Source organism: Elaeis guineensis, chromosome 14 (assembly GCF_000442705.2).
Source record: "Elaeis guineensis isolate ETL-2024a chromosome 14, EG11, whole genome shotgun sequence".
Taxonomy (NCBI): domain Eukaryota; kingdom Viridiplantae; phylum Streptophyta; class Magnoliopsida; order Arecales; family Arecaceae; genus Elaeis; species Elaeis guineensis.
In genome coordinates this window covers 63,253,170-63,274,550 of record NC_026006.2, presented here as the reverse complement: position 1 = coordinate 63,274,550, position 21,381 = coordinate 63,253,170, and the positions used below count along the sequence as shown (strand labels likewise).

Sequence of the window (21,381 nt, the reverse complement as noted above, 5' to 3'; positions counted from 1 at the left end):
GAGAAAAAAAATTTTTTTTCACGAATCAAACAAATCCTTAAGGACCCACCCATTCTCTCGATATTTAAAAGCTCCAAGAGGCATTTGACTGCCATTTGATACATGGGTATCAGGGTAGGTTAGGTGCAGCTTTAGTAGCAGGGTGTGGGGGTGGTGGGGAATTCCAGGAGAGACGTGCAGAACCCCCCATGGCGTTTCCTCGGTGATAGGCGGAGAGGGCATTGCTATGTGGTAGGACAGAGGGCATGAGCTGATTTGTATGCTTTTATGGTAATTGAAATCTAACGCTCGTTCATACAAAATTCACTTCTAAAAGTTTGACCATTGGAAAGATACTGATAAACAAATAGTCCAATACCATATAGATCCATCATTGGCGTATTGCAAAGTTCGATGCAACACTCAATAACCACCACAAAAAAAAATTGGCAGCTATCAAACAAATTATCCTTATATATTATATATAGTGTATCTTATTTGATAGGCATCCATCTTCTCATAGCAGATATCGAGTATTGTACCATGCTCTGCGATACAAACCATATATCTCAAAGGATCCATGTCCAGGAGAAAAACAAGTGAAACAGCAGCATAACTTATTTTGATGGCCATCCATCTTTCCTCATCGTGGCTATTGCGGCAATTGAGCACTGTACTGGACTCTCTGGTGCAAATCGCGCACCTCAAAGGATCCATGCTAGTGAGAAAAATAAGTGAAACAGCAGCAAGATGCATGTCAAATATTGAATAACAAAATAAGTTTTTATAAACTATCAGACTTAATGTGCAAATAAGGGTTTTCCCTCAACATAAACTTTCACTGCAAATACTTGTCGGCATAAAGAAATTGCGTGGATGGACAAAGTAGTAGAATGATGTATGCTGGATGGAGTGTTAGAAAATGATCAACTTTCGTTTCTTTTATTTTCTGGTCAAATATCAACTTTCTTTTTAATCATTAGCTTTCCGAGGCTTCCAGTAAGCAAGTGTTTATGCTGGAAAGAAACCAGCTTGAAGGTGTTGACGTGAGCTTGCGAACATTACCGCAGCCGTCCCCACTCCACTGCTGGCGATAAAAGAGCAGCCCACCTTCGAGAAGCATTGGCCTCCATCGCACCTCCACATGCCTACAGACTAAATCAAAGAATCAATTTTTGCTATTCATGCTAAAACAAATAACGAATCCAACAGTAATGATTGTTAATGAGCGTCATCAAGAGATTTTCCAAGCTGTGTATCCGCAAAGAATGAAAAAGGTTTCGATTAAGTTTCCGACAGAAGCAGGACAGAACCACCTTGTTCAGCTAAAACAAGAAACCCAAGTAGAATTTGAAGAACATTTTGGAGTTCAGCTGGACTGTCAAATAATTATTGGAATTTTAGTCCTTCCTCATGAAAAAAGGAAAAAAGGTGGTAGAAAAAGAACACTAACAAGCAGGGTGCAGCATAAATTATCAAAAAAAAAAAGCCAAAATAATGTTTTTTTTAAAAAAAAAAAGGGATACATAATTTGTGGGGGACAAATGTGAGACCCTCAACAAAACAATGCACATTTGCTCATAACATGAACAAACAGAAAATATAAGAACTCATCAATAACGCACCAACAAATTTTGCAAGCTTGACAAAGGGGAAGAAAGCTTACAATCATGCAATTAAAACAAACAATTTCCAGTTAATTGAAAAAATGTAACGCAAAATAGAGCAAGCAAAGCAGATGCAACTCAAGGATGTCAATCTATGGATAAAAATCTAATGTGTGTTGCTTGTTGGATCGGCCTGCTTAGAAGGTGCTGCTGCTTTCAGTAGCAGAGATCGAGGAACTCTCTGATTTCACAATAAGAGAACCTTTACTGATATCCAATCCCTGTAGTCTTCCGAGGGGGTCTTGCTGCATCCTATCTGGAAGGGCAGTGGGGCGGGCAAACTGGTGATTTGAAACACTGGGCTGAGACTGGTGGGATTGGGGTTGTAATTGAATGCCTTGATGGTGGACTGGTTGTTGTTGGGAAAGTACGTAAAATGGAGCACTATAGCGCACATGTTGTAGCCCTGTGTCATATGTCTCACCAGGATTTGATATTTCACCCGTTGCTATCTTCAGTCTCTGAACTTCCTGCTTTAGTGCCTCATTTAGTGCTGCAGAGAGATCAAAAATAGTCATCAATGGGCATTTTGAGAGAAAGGCCCAAGGAGAAGTGTTGTTGTTGAAATAGACAAGGAATTCATCCATTTCCATTATACCAGAAGCAACAACCATAAAAAAAATGCAGAGATACTTTCTACCACATGAAGCTGAAGGATGCTAAAACAATCTTACTGTCTTCATAAACTTCTAAGATGATTAGCTTGAACACAGGATAGGCTTGGGCTAAATCAGACTACCTTATAGGAGGTCATGATGCAGCTTAAAATTACCAGTCTTTTCTGTGGTCTTGCCTTATATATTATTCAAGGTCACGTGTAGTTAAGATACCTTTGCTGCAAATAGTTGGCCAAGCTTGGTCCAAATTCAAGTAGAACCATATATTTTGGGCCCAACTTCACTTTCATCTAACAAGATATTGGTCTGACCAACATGTATTAGTCTCAGGTAAGGTACATGGAAGCCAGATTTTTTGCCAGAGAATTTACAGCTGGCTTTGACTTGTCGGTGGGACGTGAGTAAACTACAGCAGTCAGTGGTGATTGTTGCTCTGTAATCTCTCTGACTCCTCTTGGGAAGAGATAACCATGACTCTGCAAGTAGCATGGCTTCCTCCATGATCACATAGAAAAGATGCCAAGCACAATGCTAGTAAAATGAAGAAATGTATTATAATAGCACCAGCTGAATAAAACCAAATTAACAAACAATACTAACCATCACGCAATTGAGCTTGTTGTTCCATGGCTTGTAATCGTAATTTAAGCTCTGCATTCTCTGCAGACAACCCTGTTGTGTCTCTCTGGAAAGAAAGGCAACAAAAAGGGGATACTTAGCTAACTAAATAGCATACTAATGAATATGAAAAAACTAAACATAACAAATAAACATCAGTTTGGCAAAGACAAAGAAAAGGTTCCTTTCAGAAGCTGATGTGGGCAAGAAAACTGATAATTTGATCTATGCCAGTAGAATAAGAATGTCAGATTACTGTGTGTGTGTGTGTGAGAGAGAGAGAGAGAGAGAGAGAGAGAGATGGACTTATTAGCAATGCCTAGAACTTGTGGATGACAATTACAGAATAATTATTAGTCCCTTCTTTGAATAATTGTATTCCATCACAACATAAATTGTGCTGGACATGAATTATATTTCAACCAAATAATGAAGTGCCTATGCTCATCAGAAGAAATGATTTTGATGTATAAATCATGATAGTGCATGCTAGACTGACGATAGACTCTAAATAAATAAGGGGCAGTAGGAAATATATCACACAATAGAATATAAATGCTCTAAAGAGGCTCTACTTGGGGAAAGCTGTAATGACACTCTCAGACTTCCAGGTTGTGAGAAAAAAATATTGGTTGCATAAAATGTCAATGAGTTATAGCACGAGATCAAAAACCTATCCAGCAAACCAAAAACCATAGAAGACCTGGTTAAACCTAAATGATTATTTGCCACAAGAAACTGGTCAGTACATACCTGGAATAAAGTGAGCTGTGCTGAGAGAGTTGTAGCTTCAGTTTGAAGGGCCTGAACTTTCCGCTCAAGTTCTGAAATATAACGAGCTTTTCGTTCTTTTGAGCGGGCAGCTGAATGTCGGTTAGCAAGAATTCTGCATATAATGACATCCAGATTATTCAGTCAAAGCTTGAAATCACCATTACATCTACAGGAATCAAACATCGACCTAAGTTTGAAAAAATGCATAGAATATTGGGTATACAATACTCCAGAATCAAAAAAACTGATGCCACAAAATAAAAGAACGTTAAGAGCACATCATAATGGAAATTTCACACAGTAAAACCAGCCATTGTGATGTCTCACGGCAAGAATACAGCAATGATGGAATCTCCTTTTATCTTAGTGGTGTCACATTGATGTGCTCTACTTGAAAATATCCTTCAGCAGCTTATTTTTAATAAGTTTATCATGTTACTTTATTCTTTTTCTTTCAGTCTCCACAGATGTAACGTGATAAATTATTTAACTTTGGACCATCTATTACTCTGTTCTCACAGCTTAAGCACATATGTACATGCATGAAACCAGGAAATGTATAAAAAGTTCTATCAGTTACATGTTTGCATACATATACATGTACATAGGTATATCACACTGCCCCATTTCCCTGTCAGATTATAAACATGTATCTGTGCTGCCATGAATGACCATAATGTACCATCACATATGATCCATATCATAAAATAAGAGAAGTCCTTAAGAGTCATTTTCTTGCTATGGATTCCTAGTCTTCAGAAAACCTCATCACTTGAAACAAGGGAAGACTATAAAATGAGCATATCAAGATCAAGAAAGATGCAAATCCTGGTAAAAGGTACCATGCAGGTCTATATTTCCTCATACATGATGATATGATAGAGCTCCAGTGCAGAAAATAAAGAAGGCTTACAAGCAAAGCTAGGAAGATTCGAATGAGAAAGTATTTGTTTGCAAGCAAAAGAAGAAACCGAATATCTTGATCTGCAAAGGCTGTGACGATTTTTTGCTGAAGATTGGAGCACATGATTAAGGATTTATATAACATTGAATAAGATGGAAGCAATAAACTGTGAAAATGCAGCTCTAAGACCCAGAGGAAAACTCATGAAGGCCCCTCTAGGGTCCAGACCATTTATTATTAGAGAAAGGGCTAAACTTCATACACAGATGAATGCTCCATATATAGAGCGCGCACGCGCGCACACACATAAATGCATTACTACATGCATTCATGCATATAATAAATGCATGCCAGTTTTGGCTGTTCTGCTTCATATATATATATACCTAGAAAGTTGGTTCTTATTCAAAGTGGTCCAAAATAGTATGAACACTAATAATATCTTGCAAGATGAACATATAATAAGCAGTGTCAATGTCTCGCTTAAAATGGGTAGTCCTAACCATATCTTCTCGAGTCGGTTTCTATTTTGTCATGTAGAGATATCTCGAAGGATAGCCATAAGAAAGTTTCCAACCAAAAAACATATAAGAACTAACCTTTCAGCCAAAGGTTCAAAAAAGAAGTTTTAGATTAGGAAAATACTTCTCCCCCGAAACCTCCCTGAAATGTATTCAACTTATAGATTTTTCTAAGCCATCAAGGGTAAAATTGGCCCCTAATCATCACCAATGCCCCATCTAAGGCACTAAGTTCATACTTGTTGTTAGGAGGTAATTTGTCACCCAGGCCGAAGACGTGAACCAACAGGAAGGCATGTGATGAAGTATACAAGACCAATACCATAGCGCTGTTGGAGATGAAGGTACCCAATCCCAGAGGTAGATATGTCTCTCTCGAACTATGAGAGGGTTGTCTAAAGGAGATCATTTAGTATATAACTCTGGACCTCCTCGATCCTAACTTCGGATCCTGGCGATCCCTGATCCCTGATAATCTTCCTAAGCAGAACATCAAAGTCCGACTAATTCCAACTTCGATTTCAAACTTAGACCCCACAAACAGATCCCAGTCTCTACAACAACTGGTATTTGGACAGGCCGATCTCTGATTTTGGTAGCAGATAAGCTTCGGACACCACCGATACTTATTTCTGTGAGTGCGATTGGCCCTAGCCATTTCCTTTCTTCGGCATTCATTGGCAGTGCCGAAGCCTCTCCAACCGAAACTAATCCGATCCTACCTACGCTCTCATTTCAAATTTAAAAGCGCCTGCAACACTACAACTGACGTCAAAATATATAAGATAGGTGTAACTGTTCGATCTTGAAGATTCCGATCGAAAATCTTGCCATATCATGCCCAAATCGGCCAGACAATCTATCAAAAATGTCTTTTTAGCCCTCGTCTACAAAATCACCTCCAGAAGACCCCCAAAGTATGCGCGCACAATCTCTCTCAAATGCTTCCTCTCTTTTGTATCCCTAATATCTGACTTTAACATCAGAGGATCCCCACCAGAGTCAACTCCGGTCAAAACTTGTCTTATAGGTCTTTCTTTCAGAAGGACACGCCACCGCTCCAACTTTTTCAGCCGAGAGATGGATTTCAACGGCAACACCTCTTGTAGTATAGAAGAGAGGGCATCATTAGTCCTATATTAGTTATGAATCAAGGACTCTAACTTATGTAAAAAGAGACCATCCTTCCCACATGAGGTATCTTTTGAAATGACAAAATCGTGAGGCCCATAGGCCAGAACGGACAATATCTTATTTGTCAAGTCATAAGCCCTTGACCGCAACAGTGGCGCACCAGATAAAAGACCATCCCTACAATTGTAGGAATCCTCCGTCTGTATACTAGTCTATGGTAAAAATAAAGAGAAGGGCATCATTAATTTCACATTGGTTATGAGTCGAAGGACATTCTGATTTATATAGGAAGGAATCATGTTTTCCATGTGAGGCATCTTTTGAAGACAAAACAGTGAGGCCAATAGACTAGAACGGACAATACCTCGTGTGCCGATCCGTGAGCCCTTGGCTGCAACAATACCCATTCAAGGAAGGTTCTTGGGTAAATGTACAATGTCCTTTAATTTATTCATACCTGGTTGGTCAATATGAATGAAGGTAAAAATTTACCAAGTTGTTGAAAATCTTCTGCTCGGCTCTTGAGATGATGTCAACCCACTGCCAGCCAGTGCCAAATCATGGCCAAGGCATCTTTGAGACAGGAGGACAACATTGAAATCTAAAAGGCTATTTGGAAGGTTGAGAAGCTTATCTTTTAGTTACATAGCTTAAGCTCATCCAACCCAAAATGCTATAAAAATCAAATGAAATGGATCAATTGGACTGGTCCAACCAGAACCAGACATCAGTGGCTGGTTCTAGTTTAACTATTTGAAAAATTGAGTTATTGATTTCTTAATATTTCACTGAAACTAAATTTCACACAGAATACCACCTCACGGGTTAAACACTTAAACTGGTTCTTAAACCAGTCAATCTTGCTACTCATGTAGAAGTAATTCCATATATGTATAACAATTACCAGTCAAAAGTTAAACTGATAATCTACAACTGCAGAAGGAGAAAAGTACGAACTTTAACAAACCAACTGAGAAAAGGACGCACCTTTTAGCCCGCTTCGGATCGATGGCAGCTAGCTCCGCGAGCTCCTCGGCCGTCATGGCCTTCTTCGCCTCCACCACTTCTCCAAACACTCCCTCCCCCCTCGTGGTCCCCGATGACATTGATGACCCGTCGATCGAGTTGCTGTGCCGATGCTTGGGCCTCACAGCCACCGCTCCAGCGGCATTGCCGATTTTCCGATCCTCCCCTCCTTCAGAGCTCTCCGCAGCCCGATCCCGGCACACCCCACCCTCCGACCCGGATCCGCTCCCCTCCAGCCTGCACCCGATCTTCTCGATGTCCATAAACGCGCAGAAGAGGTCGTCCTCCAACCCGATGTCGAAGCTCCCGCCCTCCAGGGGGTCCCCGGAGCTCAGATCGAGGTCGTCCGGGACCCGGAACGCCAGCTCCGACCTGGCCCGCCGGTGGTGCACTCCACGAGGCGACGCCGCCGGGCCCGCGCTCTGGAACATCGCCACCGCTCCGGCAGCCACCGCAGGCGCATTGGGAGGGAAGGTGGAGGAGAGGTTGAGATTAGTACTCGGGTTAGGGTTAGGGAGATGAGACGGATCTTGCGATTTGGGCAGCATCTCGCGCCTTCTTGCGGGCTTTCATAAGGCGAGATGAGAGGGAGAGACAGGAAGGAAAAAGGCTAGGGGGGGACGAAACACAGCGTGTCCTCTAAAGAGGCCCACATTTGATTTAGATCCGGGCGTCTCATCAAAAAAGGTTAAGATCCGGGCCGGTGATTGGTGAGACCAACTGGATAGACCCAGTTTAGTTTGGCACCCACGTTGCTGACTGGCGTAGCCACCGGCACGGGAAGACGATTTGTTAGTTGAGGCGGCTCGTGTGACGCTTTTTGTTTTTTTAAATTATGGCCACGTGATATAGAGGTCGAGAGTACTGGATGTGGGGCCTGCGGACCACGTGAATGAATCCATCTAAAGTCACGTGGGATGCACGTGGGTATCTATGTTGGAAGTGGCCCGCATGAGGAGATTTCAGTGAATATTTGTTCCGCGGTTGGTTCATTCAGGCCCTTAGAAACGATTTGCCCCCTGTTTTGGGTGCATGGTGATAGAATTCAGAAAAATACTAAAGTCCATTAATGGACTGTACTACTGGACATTATATTGGGATGTCAAGGATGCATTCTCTACCCATTGGGAGTGTTTTCTCTATTCTACTTTTCTTATCTATGTTGATCCTTCTATTTACTTCTAATACTTTAATTTTTTGTTTCCTTTAACGATGGAAGCCTCCTGTGCTGGACCATCCTTTATATTATTGTTACAAAACTAATTATATGCTGCATGCATTTTCATCAAACCAATTACATTCTCTATTGTAGCCTTCTTTAAGTTTCTTGTGACAAGCTATGCTATTAATAAAGTTATGGAAGCCTGCATCCTAGATATATGATGGGTGCTTTTTGTTATATTCTAAATCATCATATAGAATCACAGGAAAAATAAATCATGTTTTCGAAAGAGAAACGAAATGGACTGACTGCATGGTTCCCACCTAAATAAGAAATTTGACACAGAGTTCTTGGACCGATGAATTAGCACATGAAATTGAGTAGGGTGATATCTTGCATTTGAGCCTATGCTGTAACTGCTAGTTATGACTTGATGATTGGAGCTTGGTAATGACTTGTATCTTTTGCACAGATCTTAGGCTATATTGTTAAGGATTTCAGTATTCACTGAGGTTAGATGGGTGATACTGCTCATTTTCAAAATGATCGATCGTGGGGCAAATGTCACACCAGTTCAGATTCCCACAAGTCTGCTCATATTTTTTTGGTAAAGCTGAACACTTTATTTATAATAAGAAGGCAATATTACATCCCTGAATAAACAACCAAGTCTGCTCATATTATTGAAATGATCAATTCAAACTTCTAATTCCCTGTAATCAATGTATGCCAGATTGTCAATAGATAAACCACAGGCAAAGAGGAAGGACCACAAGCAAATCAGGCATTATGAGTCATGAATGGGAACAACAGGGGGGATGAAACACTTAGAGAGAAAGAATTCCAATACTTGACTGTTCAAATAAGTCTAGGGAATGGAAGTAGGGCCTGTTCATACCTGGAAGCAAAATTCCGTACTAAAAATTCTAATCTCCTCCAAGGCTTCAAATCCAGGTGTTTATTCGACATTTTCCCGATTCACATATGTTTAATCACCTTGATTTCATCTCCATGGCTTCTAAACGTGTAGACTTCCAGATGTTTGGAGGATTCCTCGTGCTCAGACTTTGAATGTTAATTCTCTGTCCCTCAGGCTGGGACAGTTTTGACCTTGTATTGGAAGCTAGTCTTTGGCAGACCAGTTTGTCTTTGATTAGGAAATTCATCCATTAGTATCAAGGCACACATAATGACTTAGGTATGATTTTTGAAACAAAGTCCCACATTTCCTAATCTACTATTCTACCTTTCCACAATGCCAGTTACGATCCACAAAATGGAAAACCAATGACGACATAATCAAATTCTGAATTAACTAAAACTTCTTGGCTAAGTTTGCTAAACTTGTTTACCAAACTGGTCCTATTCTTTCGTGACAGGGGACATTCCCCACCAAGATATGAATATATTCCACTAAATAGTGGAATTATTTCACAGAATATGCTCGTCCCTGTTCTCATCAATTACTATTTTGCCTTTCTCCATTCAAAAAAAAAAAATTGAGAGAGAGAGAGTAATTTGTTCTTCACCATAAAATCGAAACTATCACTAATTTGAATGCACATTAAAATATAGCTCATTCTCTCCATCATTTTTTATACTTATTCCCCGACCAAATATTAGAAAATGTCCATTCCACGAATATAGCGCTAGGGGCTAAGAAAATTCCGCCAATTTTTTTTTTACAATATATGAGACAATAATAGTGTTGTAGTATAAGAAGAAAGACATTATTAGTTTCATATTGGTGGTGAATCAATGAAAACTCTGATTTGTATGGAATGGGATCTTCTTTATTCTATAAGATATTTTTTGAAGGACAAAACTAAGAAGCTCTATGCTATAGAAGTCAGAAACCAAAATAAATAATATCTCACATACGTTGAAGCGAAAACTAATCCGTACAAACCATGAGCCCTTGACTGCAATATCAATCCATGTGAGATCAATAATGTTTTCCCTCCCCTACCTAATAGTCTCTTATTTTAGATAAATTGATCTCCACTTTTGCATATGTAAGATATTATTCACTTTGGCCTCTAGCCGCTATAGCACCGAATTTTACATTTTTACATACATTAATGTTTCAAAAATCTTTGCAACTGTAATTACTTGTACTGAACTTATACATGCACGCACATAATGCAGATATACACACAAACCTATATACACAGGAGAAATTATTGCATGCATCAAGTGAAAGTGAATCAGGGCAAATCCCAGAGCATATGCACGGTGGAGAGAGAGAGTGTGCGTGTATTTTGAAATACTCATACTATGCAGTTGAGCAAAGTTATTTTGATAGGAAGTGATGCAGGTTTAAATGGATGGGGTCACGGTTTAAAACCCTAACCTTCTTTGCCAAGCCTTGTCCCACATCGGATGTAGCACTTCAAGTGATAGTTAATCTGGCCTTTATAACTAATGTCGTGTTGGCTTCTTTGCTTTTTGTTTTTGGTTTTTTCCCCAATAATACCGATCCATAGAATCTAGATGGAATGCAACTGATTTGTTTGGAAATTGGGTCAGTTGAATTATGGTCATGAGAACATGATGCGACCTATCACCCGGTGTTACAAAATTGGACCTTATCCAAGTTAATGATGGACCAATTCACGCATATGGAAGGAATGGTAAAGCAACTAAATTGAATGATTTAAACTGTCAACCAATTTGAATGTAGAACAATTCTTGCCTTGATCTTCTCCGGTCCATTTGTTGTTTCAAAAATAATACGTTCCTTGGCAGGTAAGACTTGATAGACATTTTTATATACACCAATGATCTCTGATGATGGCAGCTTGTTCTGCCTAAATCCCTAGATGCATTGGGAGTAATGTAAAATTTGTGCGCCATATATTGCTATACGACCATTCCATTTGCAAATGTTGAACACCAGAAATAGAGGTATCGCGTCTGGACATGTCTTTGATTTAAAGGATGCAAGAAAAGCATCACTTTTATCCAGCATGAGCTCTGTATCAGCACTAAATATAACCATGAAACTTAAGTTCTCAATGCGCGTGGACTACCTTAAATATGATTAAAACCTTGGACCTTCCATTCTTTGAATGGGGCTCTGGTTGCATTTTTTTCATGGCATAAAACCAATATTTAGCATTGCAATATTATCAAGGCATACTATTAAACTAAAAAATACAGATCTTCTACGATACTTAAAAAGTATCATAAAATATTATATATTAAAAAAATTAAAAATAAAAAATATATAAATTATAGCGATATTTGAACAGTTTGGACAGCCATTTATTTTTTAATGGACGACATCTATTCATGCACAGCATCCTACAGTACTTTTTAGATATCGTAAAAAATTTTATTTTTATTTTTTTCACTACTAGTTTAATTAACTTGTTATTATTTTTTTTTTTTCTCTCAACATACCAACTCCACGAAACAATATTTAAATCCGTATAAAAACTTAAAAGTCTGAATCAAAAAATATTTTGATGATTTGGAGAATTGTCATAAGGTAGAGGAATGGCCTCTATGGATTATAATTATGAACAAGGAATTGGCCATTAAGATATTAGCAGTTGTTTGAAAGGAAACGTTCCAGGTCTTTGTTAAAACATTGTACTTAGAGGCTGTTTTGAAGAGGATTACAAGAATTATGAAAAAATTAGTCGTGTTACAGAACATCTTCTAGAATGATCAATAATCAAAGATATTTTCTAAACCAGCGAATCTTTCTGCGTTTATCGCCAGCAGCTAACTGTTATACCACGAGCCAACGGAATCGACGGTGATGATCGATTCTTATCACCATTGATGGATCCTCACCATGATGATCGATTAATGGAAGCTGGTAAACTCTGGATTAGTAATCATCACGCATTTGGATTTGCGGGAACCATGAAGGATTCCTTCCGACTGACCCAAGGTGTGTAAATGTTTGGGCCCCACCACGTAGATTCAAGAGGCATTGACCGTTGATGTTGTTGGTACGGGTACATCTAACGGCTGAAATATTGTCAAACATTGTAATAGTCGTGAAAAGCCTTTTCCGTCTTTGACTGGACGTCACATCAAATGCCCTTGCGCAGTTTCAATGCAAAATACTTATAGCCCATATATTATCACTTATTCACAGAATTAACCTTGCGTCCGCGTTTATCCTGTACATTTTTTTTTTAAAAAAAAAGACGGATTTTAAATGGCTGGCCATCGTTTGACATAAACTTGATAAATAAAATTTTAATAAAAATAATATTACATTTTATTTTTTTCTACTGTAAATTTAGAAAATTTATCCATTACCAGATAATTAAATTGTACATGTGAAAAATCCTTTTACTCTTTTTCTATGCTCTAAAAATGATTAAGTCACAAAAATTAATTTTTAAAATTTATTAAAATAAAATAATTAAATAAAATGTTAAAATCAAAATCGAATTCTAAATGTAATCAGATTAGATTGGTAAACTGATTTTTTTAAAAAAAATATAAAATCCGAAATTATTATTATCCATTTTTCCCTCCAAATTCGATTAAAATATAGCTTTAATTATAAATAATTAAAAATAAATTATATAGAGCAGTATGGCATTCACTGAATAAAATTAGTTCAAGTAAAAATAAAAAGCTTATTATAACGTTTGAATAATTCATCAATTCTAGAAAATTCAAATAATAAGTTGTGAACAATTTTGTAATAATTTTTAATATTTTTAAAATATTTAAGTTTAAGTATAAAATTGAAACAAGATAGTTCCGTATTTAAAATTCTTAAGTAAAGGGAGGAAACGGTGAAAAGAACTATTTTATTTAAATAATATTAATTTTAAAAAATTAAAAAATAATATTTTTTAAAAATATTTATCAAAATATTATTCAAAATAAATTTTTTGATAGGCAGTAATTTGAATAATATTTTGATAAATATTTTAAAAAAATATTATTATTATTATTAATTTTAAAATTTACATTAATTAGGTAAAATTGCCGGTGAAATGGAAGCAGGTGCAGGGAATTTCGCGATAAGATAAAAAAGATGGGCCGGAATATTAAAACCACTTTTCCGTCGTCGTTTTCGCATCTATCTCCATTTTTTTATTTTTGACTAATACTTCTATGGCGTCGTCATCTACTTTTCTCCTCTCCCCTCCCCTCCGCACCCCGTATTTCTTCCTTCTTTTCCTATAAATTTTAATCTCCTCCGCCTCTCTTATCTGCTCAGCGATCCCTTTATCTCTCAAATTCCTTTTTTTTTTTTCCATCGATCGAACTCGAGCGTTGAGGTGGGTCCCCTCTCTGTCCCTCTCTCTCTCTCGGGGTGGGAATTTTCATGGAATTTTGATGGAAGTTTGTAGATTTTGGGCCGTTGTGGAAGCAGGGTTTGTCACTTTTGATTTTAATGGGGAAAGGTCATAACTTTTTGTAGAGCACCTAGTTTCTTTTGGTAGATTTTTTGATTTTATTGGCTTGCTTGCAACAGTGAAGTGGAACTTCAGCTCTATAATTTTGGCATTTTATTGAGATAAATTTCGAAAATAGCTCTGTTCAAATTCACCGACAGGCAAATCTCTTCGCTTTGGCGTTTTTCGCAAGTACCTGGGCTGGTGGGTCCGTCTCCTCTTTTGAATGATTTCGTCCGGTATGGAAGGCTTTCTTGATCTTTTTGCGGGATCTTAGCTGGAATTTCTGATGATAACTCGCTGGGCTTCGTCGTATTTGTATCTTGAATCATCTGCTATTCACTCCGAAGCATTGATGACTTATCTTGGATTTCTTTTGTGGAATTTTGAAAGCTTGTCATATCTGAAGAAATTTCCAGTTCATTTAATAGATGTAGTTCATCTGGTAAAATTATATTTCTTTGCAAAATCTTCTCCTTTGAATTCCAAAAGCACTTTTTGAAACATCAAGCATCTGGCTATTTGGGTCACGTAGTTAGATATTCTTTTGATGGGGAGATAGGACTTAGGGTGCTGAAGTGAGAGGAAAAAAAAAAAAAAAATCTATTTTGAGATTCTTTTGCTTGGAAAAAAAATCAAAGGTCGTTGCTCGGTTGTAGTTCTAGTTTGTAGAAACTTTATACTGAAAATGGACTATAATCTAACGGCCGGAACTTAGCCACCTTACTGAATTGGTTCTTCAGAATATCTGAAATTTCTTTACGTTTCTTTTGATGTCTTCTTTCTTCTCTCTTATTCATATGCTTTATTTTCTAATGGTGAAATTTTTTCTCTTTCTTCTTTCAGGACATGAATGGTGTAGTTGACTGAAGAAGCCTGGGCTAGGAAAGATGGGCTGCTTCACTGTATTGAGATGTAAGAAGGGAAAGAAACAAGAGCAGGTTGTCAACCAGAAACCTAACACTATCAAAGAGTATACTTCTACTGCACTTCCTGAGCCAGAAACCCATGGACTATCTCTGCGTCCAAGTTTCAGAACTATGTCGAAGCCCATATATCCAGTCAACAGAGTTACTGGTAGTAGACACCGAGCTTTGTCTGCACCTTCTAGACTGGATGTGGCTGAGGGAGTTGCTCTCTCATCAATGGAATTTGATGATCATGGAGAATCTAAGATTAATGGCGGTTTACAGCGGTCTGCAAATCCCCTGCCTCTCCCTCTTCCTTCACCAGAAGGTTCTTCTGTTCTAAGAAGCCTGGGAAGTTTCAAGTCGAGCAATGCCAGCAACCTTACCTTAACTTCTGGCCCTCTGCCTCTGCCACCACTGGCAATGGGACTGCGGAACTTCTCATTTGAAGAGATTTCAGCTGCTTGTCAGCATTTCTTGGTTGATCGATGTGTATCAGAAGGCATCTCCTCGACAGTCTACAAGGCAACGTTTGGAGATGATACCTCGAGTTGCAAGAAACTTGAAGCCACAGTCAGTTGCCTCCTTCCTTCCAGTCAGGTAGGCATCTAAGTGTCTTTCTCTTTATTTAATTTAACTTTTGATTTAAGAAATGCTTCTCCAAATTTTTGTAACTCCCCGTTTTTAAAATCAGTACTGAAATCTAGCAGTGGTTGCCTGCAGGATATTTTAGGAAACATGCAAGAAATATATCTTCCTAGGAGATTGAATCTTCCTTTTCTTTTGAACAATATATATGGAGACTTTGATCAAGAAAAAAAAAAAAAAAAGGTCATAAGTATGTCACTGTATGTCGAACCTATTCATGAACTGATTTCTCCCCAACACCATGAAGCCCATCAAAATGAAACCTAGCTTCTGAAATTACTGCAGAATTAACTCTGAAAAAATTGACCACCAGGAGCTAAATTTGACAATCAGTCTTTTTTTTCTGATAGTCGGTTTCTTGCCTTTTTGAAAATTGAAAGATTTTTTCTGCCGCATTTTTGATGCCTATGTAACTACCTGTAAACAATCCAATTGCTGCATCTTTGAGATGCATCTTATTCCTGACATAAGTCTATATCTAGCAGATACTGTCTCTTCCCTTGATAAAAGCTTCTACGGAGGGCCATACGCCATGCACCATTAATCCTAGGCAACCCCGTCCTTACCCTGGTTTCTCCTTGCTATCCTTTTCCTTGCATTTCTCCCAAATAAGAGTTAATTATATTCCTAATACACACATTTTTAGATATGTCTACATCCATACTGCCAATAAATTAGTGATTTTGTATGATATGCATTTTAATAAATTATTATGCATGTGCTTTTCTTGCATTCAAGCACAATATTCATGTTGTTTTCTCAGGACAGAATCCTATCTAGATTTGGACATCCATGTGATGATGTACTTGTTTTCTGACATTATATAAATTTCATAAGTTTGGAAAAGATTAGAAAGTACATGAGAACTAGTTCTAACTATTGTAAGCATATGTGTTTAGCACTTTATAGCCTTAGTTGATGAATTCCCTGATGATGTGTAATGAGTTAGCTGTATTTTCTTACTCTTTTTCGTTGTTTGACATGTTTTCATAACTTGCAGGGTTTAAAAGAATTCATGAATGAAGTTAACAGATTAGCATCACTACAACATGCTCAACTGTGTAGAATCCTTGGTTTCTGTGCACATGAGGGCTCTGATGAGCGCATGTTAGTTTATGAGAGGCTCTATCATGGAAGCTTGGATCAACTACTTTATGCGAGATGTGATGGGCCTTTGATTGACTGGTGTGCAAGGATAAAAGTGGCTCTCTGTGCTGCACAAGGTCTTGCATTTCTGCATGAAGAAGGGCCTTTCCAGGTGTTTGGACTTCATCCTGGTTATAATTTATCATTTAATTAACCAAGCTGATTATAATGCTTCTTGACATAGAACTTAACTATGCTATGCCATGGTTATTTTTTGCATAGGTCTCAATTTTTTTTTCTTTTTGTAAAAAAAAAAAAAATGTGGTCCATTTCGATTTATGTTTTCAGGAAGATGTCTTGCATGTTAGAAGATCAACACTTTGTTGCACCGGTTTTTTTATTTATGATTTATTGGTACTTTTGAAGAAACTCTATATAAAATGTGACTGTCGGGTAGTTTGTTTATCATTCTCTTCTTACAAACAAACTGCTGAAAAGAAAGTCTTTATGTTGCTTGAATAATATCAGGTTCCCTTCAGTAAATAATTTTTGGTAAATATTTTCTTGTTCATATACTTAATCAAATTATAAAATCTCTGTTTACATTATTGATAGTTTTTGTGATATAGTCTAGAGTCGTCATCTATTTCTCATAATGAGTTGTCATGTCTTTGACCAGCTAAAAGAGTTGTAACTTTTCAAAGAAAACTGAGAACCAATAGTCCTTTTCATGTCTGTTGTGAGGAATTCTATGTGCCAATAACTATGTTTCACTAGCATTTCAGTTGTGAACTATGGGTGTACTTATCTGAGAATTCTGATGTTGTCTTTCATCAACTTTTGTAGGCCATGTACAATGAGTTCTCAACTGCAAATATACAAATTGACAAAGATTATAGTGCGAAGTTATCAGGTTATGGCTGTGCGAGCTACAATCCAGAAACAGAGATCTCAAATACCTGTGCAGTAAAAGCTGTAAGCTAACATTATTAAACGATCTCATCTAACATTGTTGCATATTGGTGGGACTCGGCATGTGCAAATGCCATTCTGTTTCATCCTTGAGATCAAGGATTTAAGTCCCAGTGGGACAGCAGGTTGTCCCACTATCAGGATGAGGAAGAGGACAGGGCAGGACTTCTACCATCCTGAGTGTTGGGATATGGCGCATCCCATTCCACGAAAAAACCTGGACGGCCTTATTCCACGGGATTTGAATTCTTGCTTGCAATTCTGCAAATCAGTAATTTTATCTTAGGATCATGAATCTTCTTTCCTTTGTCATTTGATGACTCATTTTATGAAATTGAAAGAGCACGATTTCCCAGTTAAGTATGTAGACTTCCTCATTTGCAACTATCATTGTCATCGTTGCGTTGTAAACCTGAGACCCAGTTACATACTTACGCTGCATGTACGGTAGAATAACATAAGAAATTGAATGATTCCATCCAAAAATTGCACTTTAGTGGTAATCAGCCTACAAAAACACCTAGTCTTGAAAAATAAAGGATCTCTTGCTGCACTCTTATGGTTTTGCCAAAGTGTAACTCCACATGTACCTTATGATTTCCACTCTAGTTGTAGTCTTTGGTAACTTCAGAAAGATTTTCCCTTCTGGGAAAATAATGCCATTGAGATCTGTGAATCCTGGAACTTAGACCTGTTTTCTTGGTCGCACACGACTTCCTGGTTGACCACTCTTGAAATAAAAATATTACCTCTGAGCTGTTATTGCTTCCAAAATCTCCAAGAAAAAATATAGTGACATTGTTATGAGTTATGACAGCAGAGATTAAAAAAATCTTAAACGTGTGGTTATATGTCTGCAGGAGATTTTTTTTTTTTTTGGTGAAATATAAAATTATTGATGATAGTAGTATTCCTTAATCATTAATTGGTCCCTGACATATGCTAAGAGTTACTTGTTCCATGTAGGCTGTTGCAAATCTTCCTGAGGAAACATTGGAGAGAGGGTTGCTTACTCCTAAGAGCAACGTATGGAGTTTTGGTATCGTTCTTCTTGAACTACTTACTGGTAGGAAGAACAATGATTCCCGCCGTGTGAAGGAAGAGCGCAACATTGTCAAATGGAGCAGGCCTTATCTCGCTGATGATTGTCGTCTATCCCTTATCATGGATCCTCACCTCAAAGGGCGGTTCCCTCCCAAGGCTGCCCGAGCTGTTGCTGATATTGCTTTAAAATGCCTCCAGAAAGATCCTTCAGAAAGGCCTACGATGAGGACCATTGTGGAATGCCTTAAAAATGTGCAAGAGATGAAGTACCCTTGCCGCTTCCCTCTTCAAGAACCAGCAGCTGTTGCAGGAAAACAGATGTTGAGATCCCCAAGTCTTAGTGGTATAATAACTCCATCACCCTGGTTGACATTTTCACCTTCACCACCTTCAACGACCCAATCATCATTTTCACCATCTAGGCCTTCAATCACCTTACCTCTTCCTCGAAGTTGTGCTTCCAGCCTTTCAGTAGAAGATGCTAGGTTACACACTCTCAAGAAATTGCCATCATTGCGAAGACCTGGGGTGGAAGGGTTTTAGTTGATGATACTTCTTTTTTTATTGTTTATTATTATTTTAGTCCATGCTTTTGCGCCTCTGTATTATAGTTTGGTGTAATATAGAGTTTGAGTTGTGATTACTCCGTCTGCCATCCACCATGCAGGGACCTTGGGGTATCAGGAAGCTGTTGGTTGAAAGTTTGTAGATTAGAGTGCAAGTCTTGTATTTTGGAATCACCAGTTATCTGACAGTGAAAATGTAATTTTACTTGGTCGTTGTTCAGCAGCTCCATTTTAAAGATAACTAAGCTTGCTTGATTCCCTGCACTGAAGTACCTGTGCAGCAAACCTTTCTTAGTATGAACTACGAAGTACACTACTGGTTCTTTGACTTGGAATATGTCCATTCACCTGCCATCTCTTAGGGATGTGAAAGCCTCCAATTAGATTCATCAGTCATTGCTCTCTTGAAATTGCAAGGATTGGAGGAGTAAATCTCCTCAGCTCTTGGGCTACTCTCCATGTATACTTCATCTTCTGTATGTCATCCCATGTGAGTTTTCCATCACTGCCTTCTCTCTAAGAATTTTCTTTTCCCCTGTCAAATTTCACAAGCTTGCTAGATTCAATCATCAGACTCATGCCAAACCTTTGATATATTAATTGCATTGTGCCCATTCGGTACTGCTAAGAACTTTCGCATTAATATACTGGAGGAAATCCAATCCAAGCTACACAAAAGCCTAAACCTTGCTATATAAACAATCAAGAATCTTAAAAATTGATTTCCTTGGCATCAAATTTAAGGCATCAATATATAAGATAGAGCGAGAAACTCAGGCCAAGAAGGATGAGCTAGAGAATCAGTGTATGGTCTCTGGCTTTTTCCAGAAAAAGAAGTATACAGTCCATGGCTTAAAGAGCGTATAGAGCTGGTGTCTTCATTTTTTTCATCTCTTAAAGTAATAAACGAGAGACCACATCATTCTAAGAGTTGACATTTCCTTCTGACAGTTTCTTTCTCGCTTCCTCAATTAGTATTCAAAGGTATTTGAAGATTCGTCGACAAGCTGCCATTGCTCGATGGAAGGAGTTTGTGTGAAAGTTCAGACTCGAAGACCACATCTCTTGCAGCGCAGTTGCGAAGTATTCTGTTCCTCACCATGAGGTAGTCTAAATGGCAGAGCATCCTTCATATTGAAGGTGATCTCCTGAATAAATGGGACAATCTTCGCAGACACCTTTCCGTCGAACTCCTACATCAAAAGTCATAAATAAAAACTGTGGAATTCAAAGAAAACTGATAAAAGAACTATGTTGGTGAAGGTTTATGGGAAGTTGGAGATCATATCTCGTTTAGAAATTTTTTGTGCACCACGAGCAGTGCAGAAAATCCGATATGGATGCATCATCTTGTCCGATTGATCCACATAGTCATCACTTTTCAATGCGTATTTAATACCTGCAGATCGATTTTTTGTTTAAAAATTTTATATGACAGAAATATTCCTATCCTTTGAAAAAATTTATAACATCCTGTACATATTATGACATCCTGCATTATATTATGATATCTTATGGACAAAACTTATAACTTTCTAAATGCAAGATGTCATAATATGGACATAGAATTAAGAGTGGCAAAATATGACTTGATCCGTCAATCCGATTCGTATTTGACCCATCATAAACAGGTTTAGATTTGAGCTAAACATGTTCGGATCGTAAACAGGTCGATCCGTTTGAGCTGTTTATTATTTGGATCAGATTCAGATTTTATATGTCTAACCTGCTTGACCCATTTAACCGGTATAAATTTTGGATTGATCTGATGAATTAGGCCATTGAGTAACAGGCTAATGGGCTCACAGGCCTACGACGTGGAGCTCGAAGCATGCTCTTTTTTTTCCCCCAAATTCGCCCACCTACGCACAATTGGACTGTGTGACATTCCATGGTCGATAACACGCCACACTATCCATCCCGAGTCTCTGAGACCCAGTTCCCCATCCTGCAGCCCTGCTAGGGCTTTTTTTCTCCCCCTCAGCCCTCCCATTTTCTTCATCTTCGTGCCGCCGCTGTTCCCCTCACTCTTTTCCTCTTTTTCTCTAAAAGTAAAGTCCTAATTTCTCACTGTAACACCGCCTCACCAGCGTTGCCTCCCTCTTCTACCATGCTGGTGCACCAAGGTTCACCTCCTCCTCCACCTCATCTCGTCTGTGACAACTGGCGCTCTGCCTTGTCGCAGCAGCTTGAGATCCTCCTCCATCTCTCCATTTTTGGCCTCCTCCACGATGTCTCCCGCGAGGGCTTCTGGTGCATCGACAAAGGATCCAACTTCCAAGCCCATTGTCGTCGGGGATGACTCGGCGACGTCAGTGGCGAGAGGGCTCTTAGAGAGGGCCTCGACCCTCATCTCGATTTATCGTCATTTTTAAAT

At 38.4% G+C, this 21,381-nt stretch overlaps 2 protein-coding genes across 8 annotated transcripts; one reads left to right on the top strand and one right to left on the bottom strand.

Annotated features, from left to right (window-relative positions):
- Positions 1 to 747: 747 nt before the first annotated feature.
- Positions 748 to 7,884, bottom strand: LOC105057202 (transcription factor RF2b). Of its 5 annotated transcripts, none has more exons than XM_073248679.1 (5): positions 7,202 to 7,883; positions 3,635 to 3,767; positions 2,864 to 2,948; positions 2,071 to 2,139; positions 748 to 1,134 (listed from the first exon to the last, which is right to left on the bottom strand). In XM_073248679.1, the coding sequence occupies exons 1-5, from the start codon at positions 7,786 to 7,788 to the stop codon at positions 959 to 961; spliced, it is 1,050 nt and encodes a 349-aa protein (XP_073104780.1). In that variant the 5' UTR covers positions 7,789 to 7,883; the 3' UTR covers positions 748 to 958. The 5 variants fall into 5 exon arrangements, with proteins under 5 accessions (XP_073104780.1, XP_073104781.1, XP_010938010.1 ...); XM_073248680.1 differs by having other exon boundaries at positions 748 to 1,127; XM_019854715.3 differs by lacking the exon at positions 748 to 1,134 and adding an exon at positions 2,477 to 2,739 and having other exon boundaries at positions 2,002 to 2,139; positions 7,202 to 7,884.
- Positions 7,885 to 13,480: 5,596 nt separating this feature from the next.
- LOC105057204 (probable serine/threonine-protein kinase PBL18) lies at positions 13,481 to 19,227 on the top strand. Of its 3 annotated transcripts, none has more exons than XM_010939712.4 (5): positions 13,481 to 13,663; positions 14,627 to 15,288; positions 16,337 to 16,594; positions 17,269 to 17,397; positions 18,361 to 19,227. In XM_010939712.4, exons 2-5 carry the CDS (start codon positions 14,671 to 14,673, stop codon positions 18,979 to 18,981), a joined length of 1,626 nt encoding a protein of 541 aa, XP_010938014.1. In that variant the 5' UTR covers positions 13,481 to 13,663; positions 14,627 to 14,670; the 3' UTR covers positions 18,982 to 19,227. The 3 variants fall into 3 exon arrangements, with proteins under 3 accessions (XP_010938014.1, XP_073104742.1, XP_019710243.1); XM_073248641.1 differs by lacking the exon at positions 13,481 to 13,663 and adding an exon at positions 14,026 to 14,225; XM_019854684.3 differs by lacking the exon at positions 13,481 to 13,663 and adding an exon at positions 14,275 to 14,421.
- Positions 19,228 to 21,381: the final 2,154 nt, after the last annotated feature.